Below are 23,183 nucleotides of genomic sequence, written 5' to 3' on the forward strand. Positions count from 1 at the left end.
ATTGAATAATTAGATAACAGGTCCAAGTTAATGTTTTCAGTGCACTTCACTATTTATTGAATTTGTTCCTATACAATGACAGGGGTATTTCGTCACTAGATGTCACTGTGGAATGACGTTTCGAAAGTTCCGAACGATCAAATAATTATAAATCAATCAGTTCGTTCTGTCGATCGTTCCATTTCTGTCATTTCACTAGTGTAAAAATATATATCTTGCAACTAGTCTTAGCGTATAGTGCACAACTGAGACGAACCCTTAGATCGGACTTTTCTTGGTCACTGAAGCGCAGTGGAAAAACACAAGACACATGAACACCCGTAACACGCGCGCTCGCGTGAAATCCTTCATTAGCCACGACTCGTGCTTCTGCTCGCGGGTGACGCTCGAGCAACCCCCGCTGCCACACACAGGAAACTCACAAAAAGCTTGGAAGAGGTGGAGGAGAGAGATTTGGCATGACGAATGCGAAGAAGTGTGTGGAATGTTAAGAAATGATGACATATGATTTCGCACCTGACGATATAACTATAAACAGTGTTCAAAGCAAATTCAAAATTACATTTATCTGTGTTTGTCTTTCATTGCTGTACAAGCACAAGGGAACGACTGACAGTTTGTGTATTTGTGTTTCACCCTTAATTATGTAAGTTTTATTGAATAAAAGTTATGAAAACACGACTCAGTTCGTATTTTTGTTTTCGGAAATGCTCATAACATTTGCGAAACATTTAAATGGAATCCCAGTGTTTTTAAATAGGAGAACGAAGAGAAAAAAGCAGGACTACAGTACTGCCTTTGTTTCCAAGGTGTAATTTGCTGCACGTTGCACCTGTGAACGCCAGGCTGCTGAGCCACCAGGTGGCAGTATAGGCTGGCCTCTGTCTGCAATCATAGGTTCGTATGGAGAGGAGCTGAGCGGCGCAGCTGTTGCTATGTGTGAGGGAAACTCAGACGTCGACTTAACCAGAGCCAAACAGAATACTGGAGTCTGGCTGGTGAAGGTTCGTCCCGCTCTTAGTGAACAGACTTTAATTTGTTAGATCATTTTATTTATTTAAGTTTTTATTTGTTTGGGACTTTTAGAAAGTGGAACACGGATAATAATAATAATAATAGGCTACATGATATGGTTTTTCTGTATAAAAATATTTTACGTCAACAACCCCCTAATAGGTTCCCAAGTATCTTTCACAGCAATGGGGGAAAGCATCTGGACGAGAAGTTGGCAAGCTTAAAATAACTAAGTAAGCGTTAAATCCCACCTGATTAGCGCGATCAATCTTCTTGTCAAAAATGTTTTTGAAAATCTTTACAACCTCTTCCTTCATCTCTTCAAGAAATCAAGGAAAAACAATGGTACGTATTTGTGTTAATGGTGACACTGCCATCCGTTTTCCTATAAGCCTACAAGGAAGGGGTAGCAAAAGGAAGGACTGTTACTGCCCCTCAGATTTATACATAGAGCTGTAAATAAAAGCAGTTTAGGAGCCATTGTTTATGAACCCTAACATGTGACATACAGGTTATATAATTTGCCACCCCCACACACACTTTTGTTGGTTCTATTTGTGTTTGTTTGCATACATATACTTTGAGTTTATTAAAGCATCCACTAGTTGCCAAGTCACTCCTACACCCGTGAATAGAAAAAAAAACAAAGTCCTTCCTGTATTGGCTTGAGATTGAATGTCGCTATGAACCCTTAAGGTATCTGTAAACAATCACCTTCATGAACAAGTGCATTACATAATAGATCTGAAGTAAACTAAAGTGGCTTTAGGGAGAAAAGGAGCATGGTGTTAAGGTCCTTCAGTGCGCCAAGTGATGTAATCACTGATTGGTAGTGTGGGAGTAACTTATTGAAATGATACGTTGACAATTAATGTTCTGTAAAGTGAACTTGTGTACAGAACTCCAGAACACATTCCAACCTAGTTAGAGTTTGAATGATTGGTTTGTTTCTAAGGTGTCATTCAGTCTGAGTGAGGAGCTGACCATGGTTGAAAGCAAAGGGGAGAAGGCATCATCCGTGCAAGTGCCTCGAGAGCACCCCTTCACCATGCAGAGTGTGGGAGGCCAGACCGTGGCTGTCTTCTCTGAGGGCTCCTCAGGTGAGCACTGAGATCATTCACTTCTGATGGAAAGGGAAAAGTCTTTTATCCCTTTCCAGATATTTCACATCTACCTTATGAGAATAACTTACACAGTAGGTGAAGAGGCCAACTACAGAATGTTGTGTTGAACAGCAGAGCAACCTTTAAGGCAAATATCCTACTCCCATGTCAGTCAGTTCGAGGTCAGGGTAGCAGACGAGTAATGCATTTGGAAGCCTTAGCAGTGCAGTGCAGTCTCCAACTAGAGTAACAAGGAGAAATTTTATGTGCAATGGTTAACAAATATAAGTTAAAGTTCTAAGTTATAAGTATATGTGCAATGGTTAACATGGCACCAAAACCACTTGTATTTTGGCAAAAATGTATACAAAAATTCTAATACACTGATGTGAGAACATGTGATTGAGAAGTGGGTGCATCACATTCTAAGCATTAATGTTAATTGGCCACATTATTGACTGAATTTCAGTGTAGAATTTCAATTGTATTTTTATTCTTTTGTTCCTGTGGCTTAAGATTTTTTTTCAGCCGTCTGCCTCGCTCCTGCGAGCTGCAGGTATTGATTAAGTGGTTGCTAAGCAACAGGTTAGCCACAGAACTTGGCAATGAATAGAGGCTCTACTGTGCGGTTAAAAGCTTTCTCTGGGTTATGGGGTGGATAAAGAGGGGGGGGGGGGATCTTTCTAAGCAAGTTCTGAATCGAGAGAATTCAGAGTGAATCACCCTCCCATCAAATGCTAAAGACCATAAACGCTCAAAGCCACCAGTCACTCAACTATGTCCAGATCCTTCTCATGTGTAGCCTAATAAGACATAGCTAAGCTTTTTTTGAAAGAACATGCTAGACTTATTACAGTTGGCATTGCTACAGTTCACAGCACTTCTCTTTCTGCTATGCAACTGGATACACTTAGACTCACTTCTTGCTGCCTTATCTTGAGTCAGTTTATTAATATTTCCAAAACCTCATGAGATCTCGACATCTAAAAGTAGGTAAATTATGTTTGGGAATGTGATATATAATAGAGTGTGTATATATTCCTCTGCCTACAAATTCAGAAGCACTTTGCTTGCACAGCTGAAAATGTCCTGTTTCTCTGGAAACTGTGTACTATACTACAATTTTGAATCTATCTATCTATCTATCTATCTATCTATCTATCTATCTATCTATCTATCTATCTATCTATCTATCTATCTATCTATCTAAAAATAATATAAAATTTAAAAAACGATCATGAAACAAAAATCATACTCTAGAAATTGTCACATATTGACTGAGTCTCTGACCCTCTATGATGGTTTGTCGTTGTGATACTTGTGGAACGTGTGTGTTGTAGCCTGGTTCTAAATATAACAGGGCAAACAACAGTGACCATGGCTACGGAAAGTCTCCTAGCGATGAGATTCTGAAAAACCGTACCGAGACACTAATTGGAGTTTAACGTTGTAAGCTCTGTGCGGAGTTCAGGTTTAGAAATTCGTAGGTGTGTTTTAATCGGCTATTGAAGACGGGACCGCGTGGTGTGCGCCGAGCCGATGCGGAGCTTGCGCCTTTCTCTGGTGTGTGCGGGCCGAGCGTGTGGACAGGTTCCGTAGAGACTTTTAATAGTGCGTCACGGTCAGAAGTGAGACGTCGCCCCTCGCACAATGAGGAGGGTTGGAGAGTCGCTTTACTTTGACGGACACGGGCGCATATAGCTTGTTGCCAGGTCAGGCAAAGGCACAACGCGTGACGGAAAACATGCACACGCACATTCATACAGCCTCAGAATTACTGGGTTGAAACATGGAGCCTTCAAAGCAGTGGGGGAGCGTGAAGAAAGCTGTGCAAAGTAGCAAATATTCCCCTGGGCTTTGAGAGAATTTCACATTTCAGTTCCAAAAATGGCCAAGAAAAATCGAGGCTGAAGATTTGGTGCGTTTTTTCCCCCATAGTGATTTTCTTAAGCGGAGAACAGCATGAACCTGAGGCATGTTTAGAGAGGTAAACATGAGTCATGGTATCTGATCAGAGACTCAGAAGCAGCATGCAGCCATCCACAGTGGCAGCTTGGGTCCCTCAGGTAGGGATTACATCTCCCCTTCTTCATCTTTGTGGCCCCCAGATAATTGAATGTCCTGTTAGGAATCTATTAGTAAGTCTCTACAAGCGCAATTATTAATTGTGATAACAATATAATTTACCATCATGTCATATAGTCAGTATCATCATCAAAATTTGTTAAGATTTGGTGAATCTCTAAAGGCAGGATTCTCACGTTTTATTTTGATCTCAGTGCTAGATTATCTCTGTGAAATCACTCTTGATTGTGCACTGAACTGAGTTATGGTTGAAACCAAGCAGAGCAATCTTAAAGACTACAAGGTTGGCATTTTTAGTACTTTTTTAGTAAATTTTAAGTGCCTGCCCTCAAAGATATAGGATTGACCACTTATGCAATGCAGAAATGTGATTGTGGTGTCGCTTGTAACCCTGCCGTTGTATTCCTGTATGTGACACTGTTTAGCATTCCAATACCTATGATATTAGTAATGTAATGCTTAAAATGATAATGCTTATAGATTAAAGAAGCAGATTATAAAAGCGGTTTTCATTATGACAATGCAAACTAATACAGAAACTCCTCTACTCGGCTTTAAACCAGACTGAGTGTATTTTGTCCTGAGTGTGTTTAATATTGAGGTAAAAATATAAATATTTTCTGCAGTAGAGATCAGCTGGAACTGGAACAGCTTGTTAAAGCTTTTGGCAGCCATGTGTTATGTTTTCAGTATACCTGCTCATTACAGAATTGCTCTTCAGTCACGCCTGATGCCTGGAAAATGGGATGTTCTTTGTTTTTAAAAAGGTGGTGACTAGTGATTGTAGTGGTTTTTTGAATTACCAGAATTTTTAATTCCTATTTGGTTACATTCATATGACTGACTGAGAATTACATAGTGTATTTTTGTCCTACTGATTTATTTACGTTCCTTCTGGAACCTGCACAGAGAGATTTTAGTGAGAAATCTTCACCAGACGTAAAGCCTAACAGCTGGATTTGCAGCTCATCATATCTCAGCAGTACACAGGCTACAGGCAAAACCATTTCCATGAATGTAGTTTGTCCAAATATGTATATCAAGGTATTTTTACAGAAATTGTTGGCAAGACTGGCTTGTGATGAGAAGGTATGTAGATTTAATGCACTACGTTTTAAAAACCAGTTTTGCAAATATCTTTTGAATTTTGTATATAGATGGTTCAGAGCCACTTTAAGTGCACAGCTTTCTAAAACCTGAGTGAATTTTGCTTGGTTGACTGATTTGGCTTTGTGTGTAATGGGCAGTTTATTAACTAGACTCTTCTGCCCTCGTGATGGAGGCTTGCTTTGATTTACAATATGTAAATGCCTGATTGTCTTCCTCTGCTTGGTGTACAGGCTAAAATGTGACTTCAGAATTGGTTTCTCAGGGGCATGCAACCTGAATTTCACATCCTCGCTTGACCAATTAATTGTTATATCAGAAAGGAGAGATATTAGTCATTCCACCCCTGAAACATTTGATGAGAATCAGCAGGCTTTTGTTGTAATGTAGGAGTCTGATTCATTTGGCAGCCAATGGATGTGAGAGAAATCCATGAATATTTGAGTAGGGTTCTTCCATTTGAAATAAATGTGCTTAATCCCCCTCTTGACAAGGTGTTAGCTGCACGCTGCATGTGGCTTCCAGATACATCAGCCAGGCAGAAAGGCCTAATAAGCCCACCGTCTCATCAAAAATGAATGACCCTTATCTGCAATTAAAAATGGAGCCCAGTTTGATGTTCTCACAACAAACCGTGGGGTTGGATATGACTCCCATTTTCTTGTGTCAAGTAGCTTGTTCATTATGACTCATTAGTGGGAGATGGTTGTAGGATAGACTCTATGGAAACAGATGAATTTTAATGCGTGGAGATCCAGTCCCCTTTGTTGTGGGCATATCCATATGTCCAGTATTACTTCATTTAAAAATGAGTGACTTTTAGGCTGTAAACAAGTTTGGCTTCATGTTAAAGAAATGTCGTCAACATTTGCTGTGCTTTTTAGACACCTCTCAATACTTGGTGTTAACGTGTATCTATAAATGCATTTTATCTTTATACATAGCGTTTTTGCTCTTTGAATTTCAAGTTGTAAATTAGTTCACCATAGATGGGCCACATTTATACATATCTGTAATGATTTTATGAAACAAATTCTTCAAATGACAGTAATGAAAAACCTTCAAAATGCTTTCTAAAGTACAAGGAAGCATGTGTTCAGTAGGTACATAATTATTTGTATTTTATTTGCTGTAGGCACATACAATTTTTTTTACATGGTCCCACACAATCTGATAGCTTTGCTTTTTCAAATTAAGATCAATGCTCGGGGAGATATTTAACAATTATTGAATGGTGGCTCTGTGTTTTTAGGTCATGCAGAATATTGCAATAATCTATTTAGGCCATGATGTAGTCTCTATTACTAGCTGCCTTTACGGTTACTAAGGAAATTAATTGTTGCTATGTTTATACTGGCTCCATGGTAACTCGTGAGAGCTCTGTGCCTTTGCTGCCGACTGTGGACAATACCATCATTCTGTCATTTTATCACTGTTGATTCTAACAAACAATACTGGCCTTTTCAGGACTAAACCTCTTTACAGTCTTCAAGTCATGTTGTAGAATGAAGTACTTGTCATCTTTATTTTTGAAAACATTCACAGGTTCTGAATAACATTTTCTGTCAACTCCACTTTTTCACAAAACCAGCAATCACAATATTTGCTCCCAGCCATGAATATTTGCACATGCATAACATAGCCTGTTGGTCAGAAATCACAGTAGTTGTATGCAGCCTGTTGCCATTTTCACTTATCTGAATTGATTCTGGGAAGAAGTCAGAAGGTTTTCTGGAACATTCTGCAGTTCAGTGGCCGTGTCCACGTGCCGATCCTCTTCCTTTAAAAAGCCAGTTTGTGCCAATACGAGGGACTATACACAGCATACCAGAAGAAAACACAATACACAACACCTCTTGGTGGTGGGAGCTGGAGGAATGCAGAAGCAGTGTTCTTTGCGGGAGACTCTTTTGTAATCCGGAACGGATCCTGCGCGCAGTACACTGACGGCTGGGGATGTTGACGCGGGATAGGCGGTGGTTCTCGGCAGGTCATGTGGTCCATGCCGGCAGTTCTGGTTGGGTCACTTGACGAAGTGCAGCGCCTCACACTGTGCCACCGAGCCCCGACTGCTGTCCAGGCAGGTGAGCAGGCGGAAGCCTCCTCGCAGAGCCATCATCACCGTCTCCAGCTTAAGCGTCTCAAGCGTGCACAGGAATGTGCTGTCCTCTTTCAGCACCAGGCGTGAGCCCTGCTCGGACTTGATGAAGTGCCGGAACTGTATGACATTGGACGACACCTCGAACTCTTCTGGGAAGCCGTCCAGCCGGCTCTTGGAGATCTGCACCAGCCGCCCTTTCACCTTCTCGATGAAACTTGTGTCGCTGCAGTACACCTTAAGGCCCTGCGAGCGCTCATGGCTGTCCGTCACTTCGAGGAAGGCAGGCTCTCGCTGGGCAGCCTGCACCTGTTCCCACTCCTGCAGCGCCTGGCCAAGCTCGCTCAGCCGGTAGAAGTCGGCCTCCCGTCGGAGGAGCGCCACCTCTTTGAAGTCGTCGGGGAGGATCAGATCGCCTGTCCGCAGGAAGTTGAGTACGTGCCGGAAGATGGGCCCGTCGCGGTCGATGAAGGTGTTGCCCATCGAATCGACGTGCTGCACAGGCCTCTTCCCGCTCACCACTTCCTCGAGCAGGGAGCCGGGGTGCTTGGCCAGGGTGTGCCGCTGCGCTGCGTACAGGTAGCCTCCCACGTTGATGGTGACCGTGCCCGAGGAGGGCTTCTTAAAGCTCTTGCTGGGCTGCAGCAAGTCCGGGTTGATCTGCCTCAGCTCGCTCTCCATCCTTCTGAGATCCCACTCCATGCCGCTCCGCGAGCCCAGCCTGTCGGAGCGAGGAGGGGGAGGGGGAAGGAGGGGGGTGTGTATGAACGGGCGTGCGAGCGAGGGAGCGTGCGAGCGAATGGGAACGCAGCTGAGCGGCAGGGAGCACTGAGCACTGGCAGGAGTACCGGAGCCTTTCACAGCCCTGCACTTGCGTGCACACGCCAGCCCAGCACGCAAGCACAGGCACACGCGCTTCCCCATGCGCATGTGGAGGAGGCGGGGGAGGGGAGGAGGCGGGGGGAGGGCACGCCTGCGTCAGAGCAGGAGACGAGGGGAAAGAGAGAGTGTGTGTCGCTTGCTGCCCTCCACTTTAAAGGCTGGATTTAATCACCTCGCCACTCTAGTGTACTCCTCCGCGCTGTTTCGGCAATTAGTGCCGTTCTGCTCTGATGAAAGGGCTCGTCAGCTGGGCGGCTGCACGCGAGTGCACGCAGGTGGGCCACATTGCACGGACCCTGCTTAACGCATGCAGCTTAAACACAGCCAGTGGCAAAAGAGGGGTTGTGGGGAAGAGAGTGTTCCAGTGTTCAAATCCCAACACGTTTAAGTTCTCGCCTGTCAAAGTCTTTGTTTTGCAGGGCCATCTGTTGCCATTGTGTGGCAGCATTTGGCAGCTTTATTGGTAAATGAGGGCCAGATCAGGAACAGCGGATTGATGTGTTTATGCAAATGACTCGTTTCTCATCTTTCCCAAGGCATGAATGTAGTCAGTGCAGGCTTCTCTCTGAGTGTGTGTAGAAGAGGAAGGCTGCTGCTCCTCACTGATGCACGGATCCGTGGTGCTGAGAAGTGACCCAATTGGTAGCAGCAGAAGTATCCGTTAAGGTAGAGTCCTTGATTTAGAAGGTCCGCCTGTTCAGTTGGGGGTTGGTTGGTGTGTAATAGCCCCCAAGCAGTCTCAGAAAATGTTTTACAAGGCAGACATTTGGTGCTGTCACTGTTTGAACCTTCCAGGGAAAAAGGCTCAGATCAGTGCTGTTGTTTTAGTTTTGTGTGGATGTAGGCTTACGGTAACGGGCAGACTGAGCAACCCCTCTGTTTGTCTTGGAGGACATACCAGTGCACGGTTGGCTCAAGCCTTTGCGCCTCCAAACCATCGAGACATCTCTCTGAGCTGCCTCTCTCAACAGCAACAACCTGTCAGTCAGGCAGTAAGAGGCACTTGCCCTGGACCAATCGAGCTGAGGGCTTTGTTGTCTCCATGGCAGCAGGGTGACAAGCAGGGCTGAGATTGTAGATGGAACTTCATGGTTGCAGTCACTGTTTAGGTTGAAATCATGATTTATAATGCACTTTATATGCATTGTTGAGTTCTTGTTAGCACACCACAAGACACGGTAAAAAGGTTTAATGTACTTGACTGACAACATAACCAAAGCAGTTCGATCTCTGATGGCTGCTTTGTTCTGGTTCTAAAATCACAGAGTAGCTTTACAATTTATGAGAAATGTAGGACGTTAATTAGTTTGTTTTGGATGTGTGGGCAGTTTAACGAATGCTGTGTTTTGTTTTGTTTTTTGTCACCACTAGTAAGAAAAGGAATTAATGTTGACAGGCACATAATGTTGATTTTTAAAGCAAATGTTTATTTCATGTGATCTGTACTCATGCATATTTATGTGTATTAAATGAGAGCTCTATAATGTCAGTGCTGGTACTGGCAGGCGTGTATCAGTATAATCTTTTATTATCTGAATAAAATATCAGTGCATAGCTATGAGTAACAGCTCATCAGTGTCACCGCTGATTACAAGAAGACACGATTTCTAATCACATCCTAATGGAGTTATCCAACTGTAAACTGACGTTTACCAAAAAGCAGAGAAAGAATTTTCCTTTTCTTTATAGTTTTTTGTTTGTATATTTGAGTCCATATGCAGCTGAAATAATACTACCTCAATTTTTAATACCATGAAGGATAATCAGATAATATAGTGAGCAGTCAGTATGTCCTATACCGAGGTTGTCTATAAATGGTAAAACTGTTAAAATATTCATTGTTTGCTGAGGTGTTGGTTACATGACTCGTTTGGCAGTTATCAGAGGTAGGTCTTTTACATGAGACCTGTGCCATTTGAAACTGCAAATTACAGTTGACAGTCATTGCATAACACATGGGGAGGTGGTGGTAACCAGTGGTAAGACTAAAGAAAATGAAGCGTGTGCTTCACAGGCATCTAACAAACCTCTGAGGTTTGGGTACTAGTATGTTTGCTTTTTCTGTCACTAGGCAAAATAGTTTTGCCTTTTCTGTCTATTTCTATTCAGAATTTAAGCAATTCTGAAATATAATCATAACAGAAAAATTCCAACCATTTAATGTGTCAAAAAAGACAGAAAAAAAAGCCAAACTCAGGAAAATTTTTCTTTGAAACTAATTGCTTCTCAATTATATGCACTAAAAAATTCAGCACAAAACTCCCCGTGAAACTGCTGCTTTACAAACCGCTGCTAAGTGAATGATTTGACACATTTCTCAACACATCAGCTTGAAATGCGTGCAGCCGTCAAGGAGGAGGCACTGTGCATATGCAGATGAGCGGAGATGTCTGGGAATCAGAACTGTTGCTGCTGTGGGCGGACGGGTGGGTGTGGAGGGTCGAGATGTGTGTGTCCTGCCTGTGGATCCATGGCATGTTTGGAGCGCCGGCAGAGAGAAATGGATGGGGGCTTGTGAGGGGGTGGATGGTTGACCCCTCACCTTGCCAACATCTTAGCAGCGGTTCATCATCCTACAACCTTCCTGTGCGGCTCACGCCACCCCCGGCTGGTCCATTCAAAGAGGATGTTGATGCTGCTCCTACATAACTGGCAATTTATTGGGGTGATGTTTCTGTGACTCTACTTATGTAACCTTAGCCCACAGCAGGAACAGTCATGTTTTGTTTTTTCGGAGCTCCATGGAGAAGAGAAAGAGTTCACGCCTGCTAGGAGAAGATCCACAACGCTAGGCTTCTAATGGCCCTGAACTCTCTGAGTGTTGGTGAGGAAAATGGATGCTCTGGTGAAGTTGTGAAACATGAGTGGGCGTATTTATAAAACCACTTTAATAAGTGCTCCTGCACTCATCCCATCAGTTAGTAATTGGTAATTGCGTGCATTAGCGAAGCCCAATTATGGATTTTGTGGGTGAAGTTGTGCTGCCATTAAAAAGGTTTTTCAGCGGGACAATAACCACAAGACGGCGCAGACTCTATTATTCCCCCTAAGAAATGAAGAGGATATATATAAATGTAATATATATGTTAAAAAACTGTGTTGGTGTTTGTGTGGGTGATCGGTGGAAATACGCAGCTCCCCAAAGGTCAGAGAAACGTCAGCCTTCTGTAGAATATGCCAACAAACGGCTGGCTATAGACGCGTGAGCGGTGAACCAGGTTTCTGTGGAGGGTTCAGCAGGGCTCAGGAGGGTCAAATTCACACTGCCACAGGTCAGCCATGCTGATTCTCAGAAAAAAGCCCTGCACTTCAGCAGTGAGGTGTGCACTGCTTATCTGAATCACAAGATTTCAAATGTCAAGTTGAATTTTGAAACGGGGTTCTGTGCCAACACTACAATTAAGGGTGCTTCTTTTTGAAAGGTATTGTTCTGTATTTTTCTGTGCTTCTCTGTTCATTTTATCAAGTAGCACTATTTGTTCAGGGTACCAATTGCACATGAAAATGATTTGCTGTCAGCAAGCTTTCTTTCTTCTTTTGGTTTTGTTTCTTTATATAGTAAAGCTATTGGATGATCTATTGGTACATTATTTAATTAAATCATGTTAAGTAATATATTCTTAAATACTTTCTTCTACTGTTAGCTAGATAATAGAAATTGTGTAGTAATCATAGATGGGTATGTCAGTACACCGATATGTTAATACAATGATTACATATACATATGTATAATTATTTATGATTTTAGATGTATAAATTAAGTTAAATATTTACATATTTACTGATCAGTAAATATGTTATATTTTTTAGATAGGAGATATGTAATGTATGGACATTTTTTTAGCTCACCTAGTAAATCATGATAAATACTTTCTTTGCTTCAAAGACCAGATCACACTTGAAGGCCTAGTGGTCCAGCGTGCCGAGTGCAAACCTGCAGTGCAGGAGAGCTACATGAAGTTAAAGAGGTAAGTGCAGTAACACCAAACTGATCTCCGAGTTGTGCAATTTTTATTAATATTATTTGTTAATAAACAATACAAAATAATAAAATTGCAAAGGAAAATTATTGCTTCTGACGTAACGATTTGCACTGCAGACTGCAGATTGAGGAATCTACCAAGCCCCTCCGACTGTCTCAGCAGCTAGAGAAAGCAGTGACTACCAATTATAAACCTGTGTCCAACCACAACTATAATGTGAGTGAGTGTGTGAGTGAGTGTGTGAGTGTGTGTGTACACACACCCGTACCTGTGTTCACATACATGCTGCACAATATATAACTGGGATGTTTTGAATGCAGGTGGAATATGAAAAGAAGAAGAAAGAGGAAGGTAAAAGAGCCAGGGCTGACAAGCAGAAGGTTCTGGAAATGCTCTTCTCTGCTTTTGAGAAGCACCAGTACTACAACATTAAGGACCTGGTGGAGATCACTAAGCAGCCAGTGGTGAGTTGCACCGTTTACAAATTAGCACGCAGCCCAAGACACACAAATGCTGCAATCTAATGACCAGTGTAATGGAGTTAAATGATTCATATTCCTAGTGATTAAAGAAACCATTAGCCCTGTGGGTCTGGAGTGTCAGCATCAGTGCTCACTCCATGGCCAGTGAGGGAAAGCTGGCTGTATGCATTTATTTCTATTGCTTTGCAATTTGCCACAGCCTTCTACTTCTGCCCCTCCGAAGCTGGCTCAGCATACAGCTGGGAGCCAATACTTGAGTACTTGACATAGGGAGTTTGAATAGTGTCTAAAGAGAGGTCTGTGTTTCAGGGTAGCAATTTCTTTTTTTTCTTTCTTTCTTTTTCTCTTTTGACTGACCTTTTGGATCTGATGTTCGTTTTAATTTTATGCACAAAAACTTTCCATTTCTAGACTAATCTTACACTTTCGTAACTGATTTAGTGGGCTTTGCCATCAGCAGTTAAATGAAGCCTCTGCAGCAACTACTAGCAAAGCACATTAAACTGAGTGTCGTCTTTTGAAGGCTCAAACTGATGCCAGAATCATTTTTGGAACTCATATCACCACAGTGACACCTTCATTTAATTCAAGTCCCAAATACAACACAGCATGCTTCACTACTAGGATGCTTCTGCAGAGTTTTAATAGCTAAACATTGTGTTAGAAAACTAATCTGCATTAAGGTGGATCTCCAAGGGCTGCTCTAGGGTTTGACAAACACTGACAGTATTTTCCCAACCTAATCCTCATGGACACCCAGGTTGTTTTTATTCTCTCCCAGCTCATCTGAACAAGGATTAAATGTCTTTGATGGCTTGGAGCAGGTCTGTTGGGAGCTTGAATAGAAAAAACGTGGAATATCGAGGGGTCTCTGATTATTAGGCTGATGAACATGAGGCAATAAAACAGTCATCTTGCTCTGATTGCATTATCATTGATAAGTGTGCTTGGTGTTCCTGAGGATAACAATCACCTAAATAGTGTCAGTTTCTCCAAGTGCTAGAGATGTAAATGCCATGAAGTTGGATGACTCATACCTGTTCTACCATTTGGCTAATGAGGACCAGGGAACAATTTTAAGATTAAAATAACCATACTATCTGCAGACACCTGGTGGTCAAACTCTTTAATTACAATGATTTGCAGAAAGTATATTTAAGAGGAAAATTAAAACGAGCCAATAAAATGGTAACCATTATTTCTAAACATGTTTAGACTCGCCAGTAACCATACTCGACATTCTCATCAACCTGATGGCCTTTAAGTTATAAAAGAAGGCATAGCTGAAATGCCGTAGTGATGTTTTTTTTTTTTGGGGGGGGGGGGGGGGGGGGGGGGCTATATAAAAATGTAAGCATTTGGTGTAAATAGCTTTAACCTGCTCCAAACATCCCCAGATATACCTGAAAGAAATTCTACGTGAAATCGGAGTTTATAATTCAAGAGGGCCCCACAAAAGCACCTGGGAGTTAAAACCAGAATACAGCCATTATCAGGAAGGTGAGGAAGAGCGAGGGGGCACAGAATAACCTGACATGGCTTCTGTTTCACAAATTTTGCACTAATTTCTTGCACTTTTTTTTTGTAAAATAGTTAATTTGTCACTCAGGATAAAACTTGTTTTCAGGCAACAGATGTCATTTGGATAAAGATTCTGTTCTGAGGTGTTGAAAATACATTCTTCAGTGTAAAGTTGGATAGAACCTGACATTAATGTGTATTTGTTCTATAATACTTTCATAGTATTGGTGCTTTAAACAAGAAAATAAAAGACCAGGTCTAATCTTTGCAAATTATTTAAATCTGATATTTATTAATTTGTGTAAAAAGATTAAGGAAACGACAAAGTGATGCGAAGAATTCAGCACGTCTTCATCGCAGTGGCCAGAAATGGTGTGAATAGACTGACAACACAGCTTATCACTGTTACACCAGCTCAACATAGTCTTCACTCCTCATACTGCTCACCATACTGTTTCCACAATTAAAAACCAAACAATATTTAACAATATCTCCTTCAAGTAGTTTACAGCCATATGCTCCATTTGGGTTTTACCACAACTAAAGTACTAAGTAAATATACATTAATTTGACATATATACATTAATTTGTATTTGACAAGGACTTCTTTTCACTCTTGAGAACTGTTTTACAATTAGGCATTAAAATTAACCAAAAAGGTGTAACCCAGAAGCAGGGACCCAGTATTCATTAGGAATCCAGTGTACCTGCAAAGGTAAAGCAAAATGTGATTATTCTGTTTGAGTGTCTCAGTTGACCGTTATATTGTGTGAAAGCACAGCATGTATGAAATGTAATAGTTCAGACACACATTTAATACCTACATGTTCCATTGTCCGGGACATTAGTCAAATTTAGAAGCTGTTCTCTTCAGTGCATTTGGACAAGGTCACCATGCGCCCTTCCAAAAATGACAGACAAGTCAACAAGTCAATCAAAATGAGCTGGGAAAAAAAAAAAACTTACTGTCTGCAAAAAGCAAAACCCTAATGTGCTCAGGTAATACATGCAATAATGTTTCATCGGTAATAACCTCAGCAGGTTGGTCATCCTTGCACATTTTATGCTGATCATTACATATGGAGTTTCCTAGCTGACTCAGTGAAAGGAATATTATGACCTAGTCCAAGTTTAGATTGTAGCGTTATATATGGATAAATGTAATTAATATAGCAGAAAAGCAATGAGCAATCTCTGTTTATTTTCTGAAATGGGTCATGATACGGCATTAATTTCCAGCTGCTCCTACAATTAGAAAGACTTTAGCAGTGGAGGGTGACGCTGCATACCTCAAGAACGTGCATATCCCATTTTTACTTGAGCATCAGTTGACCTGCAGAATCAAAAAGTCAATCACAAAAAGGCCCTTCGCTCTCCAGGTAGCATAAGAGCGCACACACACATGTGCTCAGGTAATACATGCTATTAGGTTCACTGGTCATAACCTCAGCAGAAAGTAGTCATCATCGCACATTTCATGGCTGACCCCTCACCGAGAGTTAGCCTTTTATACAGTGTACACACAGCACAGATGTTTAAGGCCATGACATCTTTTACCAAAGACCATTCCTTAAGGCAAGTTACCTGACAATTGTGGTTCGAGATGCAGTCCACAGCATTAATAAGGGTTCCAGTCAGTTGTCTCCATCCTCTCTAGTACTAACCATCTACAATAACAAAGCAAGTCGTATATTTGTTTCACTGACAGTTAGATTAATTAACCATCATTACTAGGTGATTGTGATTAAAGTTAAAAGGTGGCAAATTCTGGTACTTTGCCTTTGACTAAACCAATTTGAAAGATGGACTTGAAAAAACAAGCGTCACACCACTGTAAAGTATTAAAAATGTTTAGAAAACGTTTACCATACTCCCTAAAAAAGTTCTTATCAAGTTCAAGTTCGGTTTATTTGTCACATACATAGTCATACACAGTACAACACGCAGTGAAATGGTGGAGAGTGCTCTGTCCAAACTGAGGAAGAGAACCAGGGGTGCATAGAGAAAAAAATATATATACAGATAAATATATATATATTCTATGTATGTATCTTGGAGACAATGCAGTAATTGCACCCTGTGAAAGACATCTGGGAGGTTATATTAACCCCATCTAAAACCCCAACCATATACCAAGTATTCCAATGCAATTTAAACTACCTGGATATATTAAAAAAAAGTGTTTGATCATGTGAAGGGGGTTTTGTTTCTTTTAGCATTACCCGTCTTACCTCTTAACTAACTGCAGAAATTGGTGTGGCTTAAGGTTTGTGTGTAAAACGTAAAAAATGCAGACCTGTATGTACGAGTCTAACAAGAGTATACAAGCAGTTAATTACACACGGCATAACTCGCTATTGTAACGACTGTAACACATCATTATAAATACCAGAAAATACGGTATCGAAAAACGCCTACAATATTTCCCAACCCCTCCTAAGGTGCGATGTTTTCAAAGTAACGTTAGATGAATATGGGAACAAAGCTCTTATCTCGAGGTAAACGTTCACTTATTCCTGAGTCAATTCTTGTCCGTGTGCTGAGGTAATAGCGGTTAGCTGCCTAGCCTAGCCACATCCTACACCAGTTTTAGGATCGTCACCGCTGCAAGACACGAGGAACGTCGATTCAGTCTCCCCAGTTACCTAACCCAACGCTAGGTTAGTTTGCAAGTTAGTTAGTTAGTTTTCAGAAACGAATGTTGTCGGTATTTTAATGGTTATTTATCCTGATGACAAAATCGTCTAAAGTCTGAGACTACATGGATCCCTTAAACCTGCTCATTTAGGTTAACTAACTAGTTAGATAGCTATCCTAGTTCAGTTTTTAATTGTGGGCGACTTGAATTCTCAGAACTGCTTAGATAGCCAACTATTCAGACTGCGAAACCACAATGTTTATTATCTTAATTTTTAATTAACTTATCCTACTTCAAAATGGCAGTTAGCTAGGTGACCAATCTTATCTTATTTTAGCTAGTGCTGTATGGTTCACATGGGAACTTTAATCTTTCAGAGACGCTTCATTCGTCAGGTCCGGGACTCAGGACGCGTCGTTTCAACATGTAACCACAACTGGGGTTAAAGTTAAACATAACCTACCTGTTGTAACTTTGTTTACGTTCATTGTTGTAGTTTATAAAAATGCCTTTGCTAGCCATTACTCTAAAGCCGAAGTCTCGAACGGAAAGGAAGTAGCGCCAACAGTGCCGCCTCGTCGTGACGTCACAGCGTGTGAATCCACTCAGGGTTGCCAGATCCTTGGACTAAAACCCACCGAAGCATTGATGTAAAAAAAACCAATGTACTATGCATTACACAGTAGTAACGACATGTAATGCAAAGAAATTCATATTGCAACTACAGTTAAATACTAAGATAATGGATTTTAGAATACTCCACAACACTGCTCGTTTCATTCTTTGAACATGAGGGCCCTCTTGTTGAATAAATGGGTTTGTCCTCAGCACCGAGCACCGATCATAGCACGGAAGCTGAAACGTTTGCTCATTTCATTGGCTGACATTAGTTCATACTAATGGAATAAAATTGTTCAAAACCTCTGTTGGATTTTCACGATCTTTTTTGCCTTTTTAATTTTAAATGTACCATGTGAGCATTTTCCCAATTAGGGCAAAAAAGAAACGAGAGTAAATGAAAATGAAAACAAGTAAGTGATAAACCCCACGTGTATTACAGAATAGCGCATTCTGTTTTCAGTGCCTGACAGGTATAGAAATGTTTAGCTTGAAGGTGAAATATGAATCAGTTAAAAAATTAAACATGGCTTTTATTTAAACTCTAGTTCTACAGTAGTGTGATTTAGATGTTTAAAAAAACATAGTTGGAAATATTTTAAACCTTAATGGGATATTTCCAATTAGTTTGATTACGGCAGTGTATGTCTAGGCCTTCTTTATATAATTAGGCACAGCGGCACGCTAGTACAACATCGGACCTACATGCTTTGTGAATCTTGTTTAAATCCTGTTTAATTTTTTAGATTCACTAGATGGCGCCATTAAACCAGGCACGATGCCCCCTCCCCCCTCACATCTCTCCCCTCCTCCCGCCCCCCCAAAATATATTCAATTTGAGCCATAACACAGACGTGCAAAGAACATCTGCCGAAGAGTGAATGAGAAGAACAAAGACACAAAGCCAGTACCTTCTCACACTGCTATTTCTGTAGGCCTTCTCCATTAGGCTGTCTCTCATTTGCGCACTGCTGATAACGATCACAATAGCGCTGAAAAAATTTCCATTCCACAGCAAATGCAATCAAGTCTAATCAAGCTGGAAAATTGTGCTTTGGGGGCTTCTAAGCCTAGACAAATGATTGATGCTGTCTTTTTTGTCTAATTAGTGGCTAGTCAAAATTAAGCCATTTGCAACCAATTTCATTCTCTCCGAGGACATAAAAATGTTAAGCAGGCCCCATGGTTTTAAGCAAAGTCGTCTGCAGGAATTCTCCTTTTCTTATTGGGTGTGGTACCTCACTGTCTGATAATGGCCTAATGAGGACACTCGATCCTTTTTCTGCAAACAGTCATAAACAGGTGAGGGCAGCATTGTGCTCCAGTACTTACACAAAGGCACAAAGACAAACAAGAAATCATATAAAAGTCACTAGTGTGTGTGTGTGTGTGTGTGTGTGTGTGTGTGTGGAATGGAATTCAGAGTTGTCTTTCAATTGGGTAAATGGCAGCCTGGGTTTGGACTGATCACAAGCATGGAATTGGTTTGGGGTTTCTGTTTGGAATTTTAATATGGGCTTATACACATCCTGAACATCTTGAAATTGTTTGCACTTAATAAAAATAAGCCTACACACACCCTGAGACTATTTCTATCCAATAAATCATTATGATCTGTTATTATTACTGTTCTGTTATAAATTATTACTATTGTTGCTGTTTTGTTGTTGTTGATCTTGTCAATATATTTTAATTTATATATTTGTAGTTTTATGCACATTTCTGTTGCTAAAATTAAACCTAGATGCCAAATATATAGCTCATTTTAATTCAATTCAGGCATCTCTTTTGCCATGTGAAGCAGCAGCACTGTGTTTGGTTAATTATTGTCGCAATGATTGTGTCATTTGTTTCCTAACACTGATATGCACTCACAAACAGCCTAATGAGAACACTAATAGCAGTCAAATCTTTGAATTACTGACATCTTCCCATGCTCAGCTGCTGATCCAATTATCTGTTGCCTCTTGATGCAACACTTTATTTGCAGAGACTGGCAATGTTTCAATTAAAATGAAAATGCTTAAACTCTGCTTTGAAAATTATTGGCCCTCAATTGTTCATTTGCATCTCCTAAGAGAGATGTGTTATGTATGCAAATAAGTAACTTGAGGATGCACACTGGGTCACATGTGCCCAGTGCAATTAAAGCTTTCTATGTGGAGATGAGTCACGGTGTTTGAAGGCATCATCTGCATAGCTGTCTTTTATGGTAAGTGGCACAGTTTAGAGTAAAAAGTAAGTGTATTTTAAGGGCCTTTTTAATCTTTTGTATTAAGCCCAGAAACACTAAATAACCATCCACACTAGCCACAAGTTTTAAATTTTTATATCTGGATCTTAATTCTCTCCGCACATTGCAAATTCACTCAGAATAAACTCATTCAGAGTTCTGAGAACAAAATGGATAAAGTATACACAAGAACATACACATGCATAATCTGAGACTTTGCTAATGTTTCATGTTTAGAGCCTTTTAATAATACTGTCATATGATATTTATGGCAGTAATTTTGCTGTGTTTAATTGGAGTATGAATATTTTAATGCAAAGACTGTACATGAAAGCCTTAAGGGAAAATGTCGTTTTAATCTCCAAGGTACAAAGTAGCCTTTCAGTTAAATGCCAAAAAACCTTTTGCATCATAAAATCATTTTCATTTATTTTAACTATATACTTAGTTATCTGGTATTTCAGCTAAGGAAACTATAGGGACTAATAAAATTAGTCACAGATGTGTTTCTGCTTGAGGAATCAGCCCTAAAAAAGTGGTGAAGCTGGAACTGATTGAACATTTAACTTCTCAAACTGATACTCATCCACCTGTTTCTGAAATTAGTTCTTTACGGCCGTGATGAAATCATGTGAACAGCAGGCGCTTGCCCTGTACCTTGGCCAAAAAGGTCAGGAGGTTCTTTTTTAGACAGAGGCCCTTGAATCTTTAAAATGCACCTCAGATTTTCTCTCTGTACACTTTCATAATTGAGTCAAAAGCCAAACATTTTCAGACTCCTGCTGTTAAATCACATGGAGAATAATTGGAAGATTTAATTGTTTCCACAAAACAGGTCTATTGTAATTGTTTGTTTCAGTAGAGCAAGAAGGATCAATTATCTGAGCCTCTCATTTGCTCTAACCATGCTTAGATGAAAACTGGATCGGTCTGACCTCATGAGAGTCCTATCATATCATATATTGGAATTTGACATCCCTGGAACCTGGGTCCCAGTAGGTTAATGTAGGCCAAATTGTTGGAAAAGCTCTCGTGCTTTATAGTACCTCTTTTGAAAACAGTAAATGACCTATAATTATCACCCTGGCTTCTGCTGTCTTTGATTTTTGAGGTTTATGCAAATGTTGTTTGGTAAACAACTGATCCTCCATACAGCATATAAGTACCACGTGAGTGGTACCTTAAGAATCCTGGTACCTTAAGAAACCTTAAGAATCTACAGGCTGAACTCCTATAAACAAACCCTTTCTGCCATTTCGCACACACAGTGAAACTTAAGAACATTTGGTCGCTTCTAGCCCCCTGCCATAATGGGTCAAGCACTGAAACTAAAGCGACGAAGAAAAAAAAATATGCGCACTGCCTAAATATCATTTAAAAGGCATATGGCAAAGCTCCTCCCGGGCTGTGTGTCTGCACACGCTGGCCAAACAAAACACCGATTTATTGAGCTTCCGTGTATGGTGCACCGTGCTGGAAACTGTGCGTTTCTGTTTTCTTTACAGTTCCTTTTTCTTTTTTTTCTGTTTTTTTTTTTTTTTTTGGAGAGTTGGGTCGCCGTCCTCACTGGCTTAGCTATACCTCATATTGTTTTAATTCCGCAATGGTTGAGTCACGTAGAGCAATCAGGGCAGACACGGCCGCAGGGCCTTTTTTGGGAATGTCATGTGAGAAGGCCGATGCCGTTTTGCCTGAAAATAAAGTCGGAGCTGTCTGGAAGTTGTGGAATGTGCAGCAGGCTGCGGGCCAGCTCCGCGCTCGAGGGAAGCATGGCGCTTAGCAGAGCGCTCGGGGCAGGTAGCGCCGAGCTTGTCCCGTCTCTCCGCCCACAGTCTCTCGTCCCGTCTCTCCGCCCACAGTCTCTCGTCCCGTCTCTCCGCCCAGTCTCTCGTCCCGTCTCTCCGCCCACAGACTCTCGTCCGTCTCTCCGCCCACACTCTCTCGTCCCGTCTCTCCGCCCACACTCTCTCGTCCCGTCTCTCCGCCCACAGTCTCTCGTCCCGTCTCTCCGCCCACAGACTCTCGTCCGTCTCTCCGCCCACAGTCTCTCGTCCCGTCTCTCCATCCACAGACTCTCATCCGTCTCTCCGCCCACAGTCTCTCGTCCCGTCTCTCCGCCCACAGTCTCTCATCCCGACTCTCCGTCCACAGACTCTCGTCCGTCTCTCCGCCCACAGACTCTCGTCCGTCTCTCCGCCCACAGACTCTCGTCCGTCTCTCCGCCCACAGACTCTCGTCCCGTCTCTCCGCCCACAGTCTCTCGTCCCGTCTCTCCGCCCACAGTCTCTCGTCCCGTCTCTCCGCCCACAGTGTCTCGTCCCGTCTCTCCGCCCACAGTCTTTCGTCCCGTCTCGTCTCTCCGCCCACAGTCTCTCTTCTCGCTCTGCTTCCTTCTGCGCAAGGCCCAACTTGAAACATTTGTACTGTACACACTACGAAGTCTGCGTAATACGAAAGAAAGTGTATGCTAATGGTTCTTCTGAACACAAGTCACATCTTAGTGGCAGACGTGTTTCTCGACTTTCCTACTGATTCACATTTGACTTAATGAAGGCTAATGTTGTGTCTCATTGCTGTCGCCTTGTACTGTCGCGTCCTTCAGCAAAATGCCGGAATTCATATATCAGATATATTGCTGGGCCCTTGTTTTGATTGTCCCCCACAGTGATCAGTACTATGGAGTGGTAAAATAGCTCCTCACGTTGCACATCCTCCCCACAGCATGGCTTTAGGGCTACTCGGCTTGCTCCGTTTACTGCCCTACAAGTCTTCCACCAAATAAAAAGTCGCCCATGCAGAACAGACACTCTTATGAGCCAGATCCCAGATGGGCCGCAAGGCGTAATTCCTTTTGATAGGATTATTCCCACTGCTGTGGGTTATAAATTTGATGAAGCGATCTTGAACCAGTTCCAAAATGCTCTGCGGGATGTCCTAAGGTTTAATGGAGCATGTGTATGTTCTTATCTTTCCTAATTAGTGGGCCATTCTAAGAGTGGAGGACTGCAAAATGACTAACACACATGTAGCATGATCATAACAGTTCTGTTCTGGAAGCAAATAGTTCAGAACAGGTGCCATGAAGGATATCTCAGGCTAGCCTGCAGTCACTGCTGGAGGGCAGTTGTCACTGGTGTTTGCCCATTTGCATTCATCTAAAAGAAAGTTCAGTACACATGTCATGCAAAAAACAAGATCATGAACTGAAAAAATAATTGAATTCATACCTAGCAATCTTTTATTCAGCTTTAAATGGTCTGTTTGTTCTGTTGGAGCAAGAACTGTGCTATGAGTATCTGTGATTATAAATATTTTATGATTTTCAAGTTTTGTTTTAAGGGACAGAATACAGAGAAATAACATATCAGTGTAATGTATCTAAATGCAGTGTTGCTTTAGTTGCATTTTAATAAACCCCA

The 23,183-nt window shown here is 41.5% G+C and overlaps 2 protein-coding genes and 1 long non-coding RNA gene across 3 annotated transcripts; 1 reads left to right on the forward strand and 2 right to left on the reverse strand.

Annotated features, from left to right (window-relative positions):
• Positions 1–310: 310 nt before the first annotated feature.
• Positions 311–14,399, forward strand: gtf2f2b (general transcription factor IIF, polypeptide 2b). Its single transcript, XM_027009583.2, has 9 exons — positions 311–379; positions 846–1,004; positions 1,177–1,247; positions 1,341–1,359; positions 1,970–2,114; positions 12,176–12,257; positions 12,389–12,488; positions 12,593–12,736; positions 14,152–14,399. Exons 1-9 carry the CDS (start codon positions 311–313, stop codon positions 14,281–14,283), a joined length of 921 nt encoding a protein of 306 aa, XP_026865384.2. The 3' UTR covers positions 14,284–14,399.
• On the reverse strand, positions 6,414–8,312 carry kctd4 (potassium channel tetramerization domain containing 4). The gene has a single exon (XM_027009546.2). The coding sequence runs from the start codon at positions 8,107–8,109 to the stop codon at positions 7,333–7,335; it is 777 nt and encodes a 258-aa protein (XP_026865347.1). The 5' UTR covers positions 8,110–8,312; the 3' UTR covers positions 6,414–7,332.
• A 148-nt stretch (positions 14,400–14,547) lies between the features above and the next one.
• Positions 14,548–17,468, reverse strand: LOC113577086. The gene is made up of 5 exons (XR_003410590.2): positions 17,377–17,468; positions 15,860–15,942; positions 15,565–15,608; positions 15,100–15,176; positions 14,548–14,982 (listed from the first exon to the last, which is right to left on the reverse strand). It is a non-coding gene; the product is annotated as an uncharacterized LOC113577086 (long non-coding RNA).
• Between the last annotated feature and the right edge of the window lie 5,715 nt (positions 17,469–23,183).

This window comes from Electrophorus electricus, chromosome 2, assembly GCF_013358815.1.
Source record: "Electrophorus electricus isolate fEleEle1 chromosome 2, fEleEle1.pri, whole genome shotgun sequence".
In the NCBI taxonomy this organism is placed as follows: Eukaryota; Metazoa; Chordata; class Actinopteri; order Gymnotiformes; family Gymnotidae; genus Electrophorus; species Electrophorus electricus.

Excerpts from the sequence above, each read along its gene's own strand:
- gtf2f2b (XM_027009583.2), top strand. The coding sequence starts at position 311 with ATGAACACCCGTAACACGCGCGCTCGCGTGAAATCCTTCATTAGCCAC. Across the intron at positions 2,115-12,175 it reads CTTCTCTGAGGGCTCCTCAG|ACCAGATCACACTTGAAGGC; the intron begins GTGAGCACTGAG and ends TTTGCTTCAAAG. Across the intron at positions 12,489-12,592 it reads TGTCCAACCACAACTATAAT|GTGGAATATGAAAAGAAGAA; the intron begins GTGAGTGAGTGT and ends TTTTGAATGCAG.
- kctd4 (XM_027009546.2), bottom strand. The coding sequence starts at position 8,109 with ATGGAGTGGGATCTCAGAAGGATGGAGAGCGAGCTGAGGCAGATCAAC.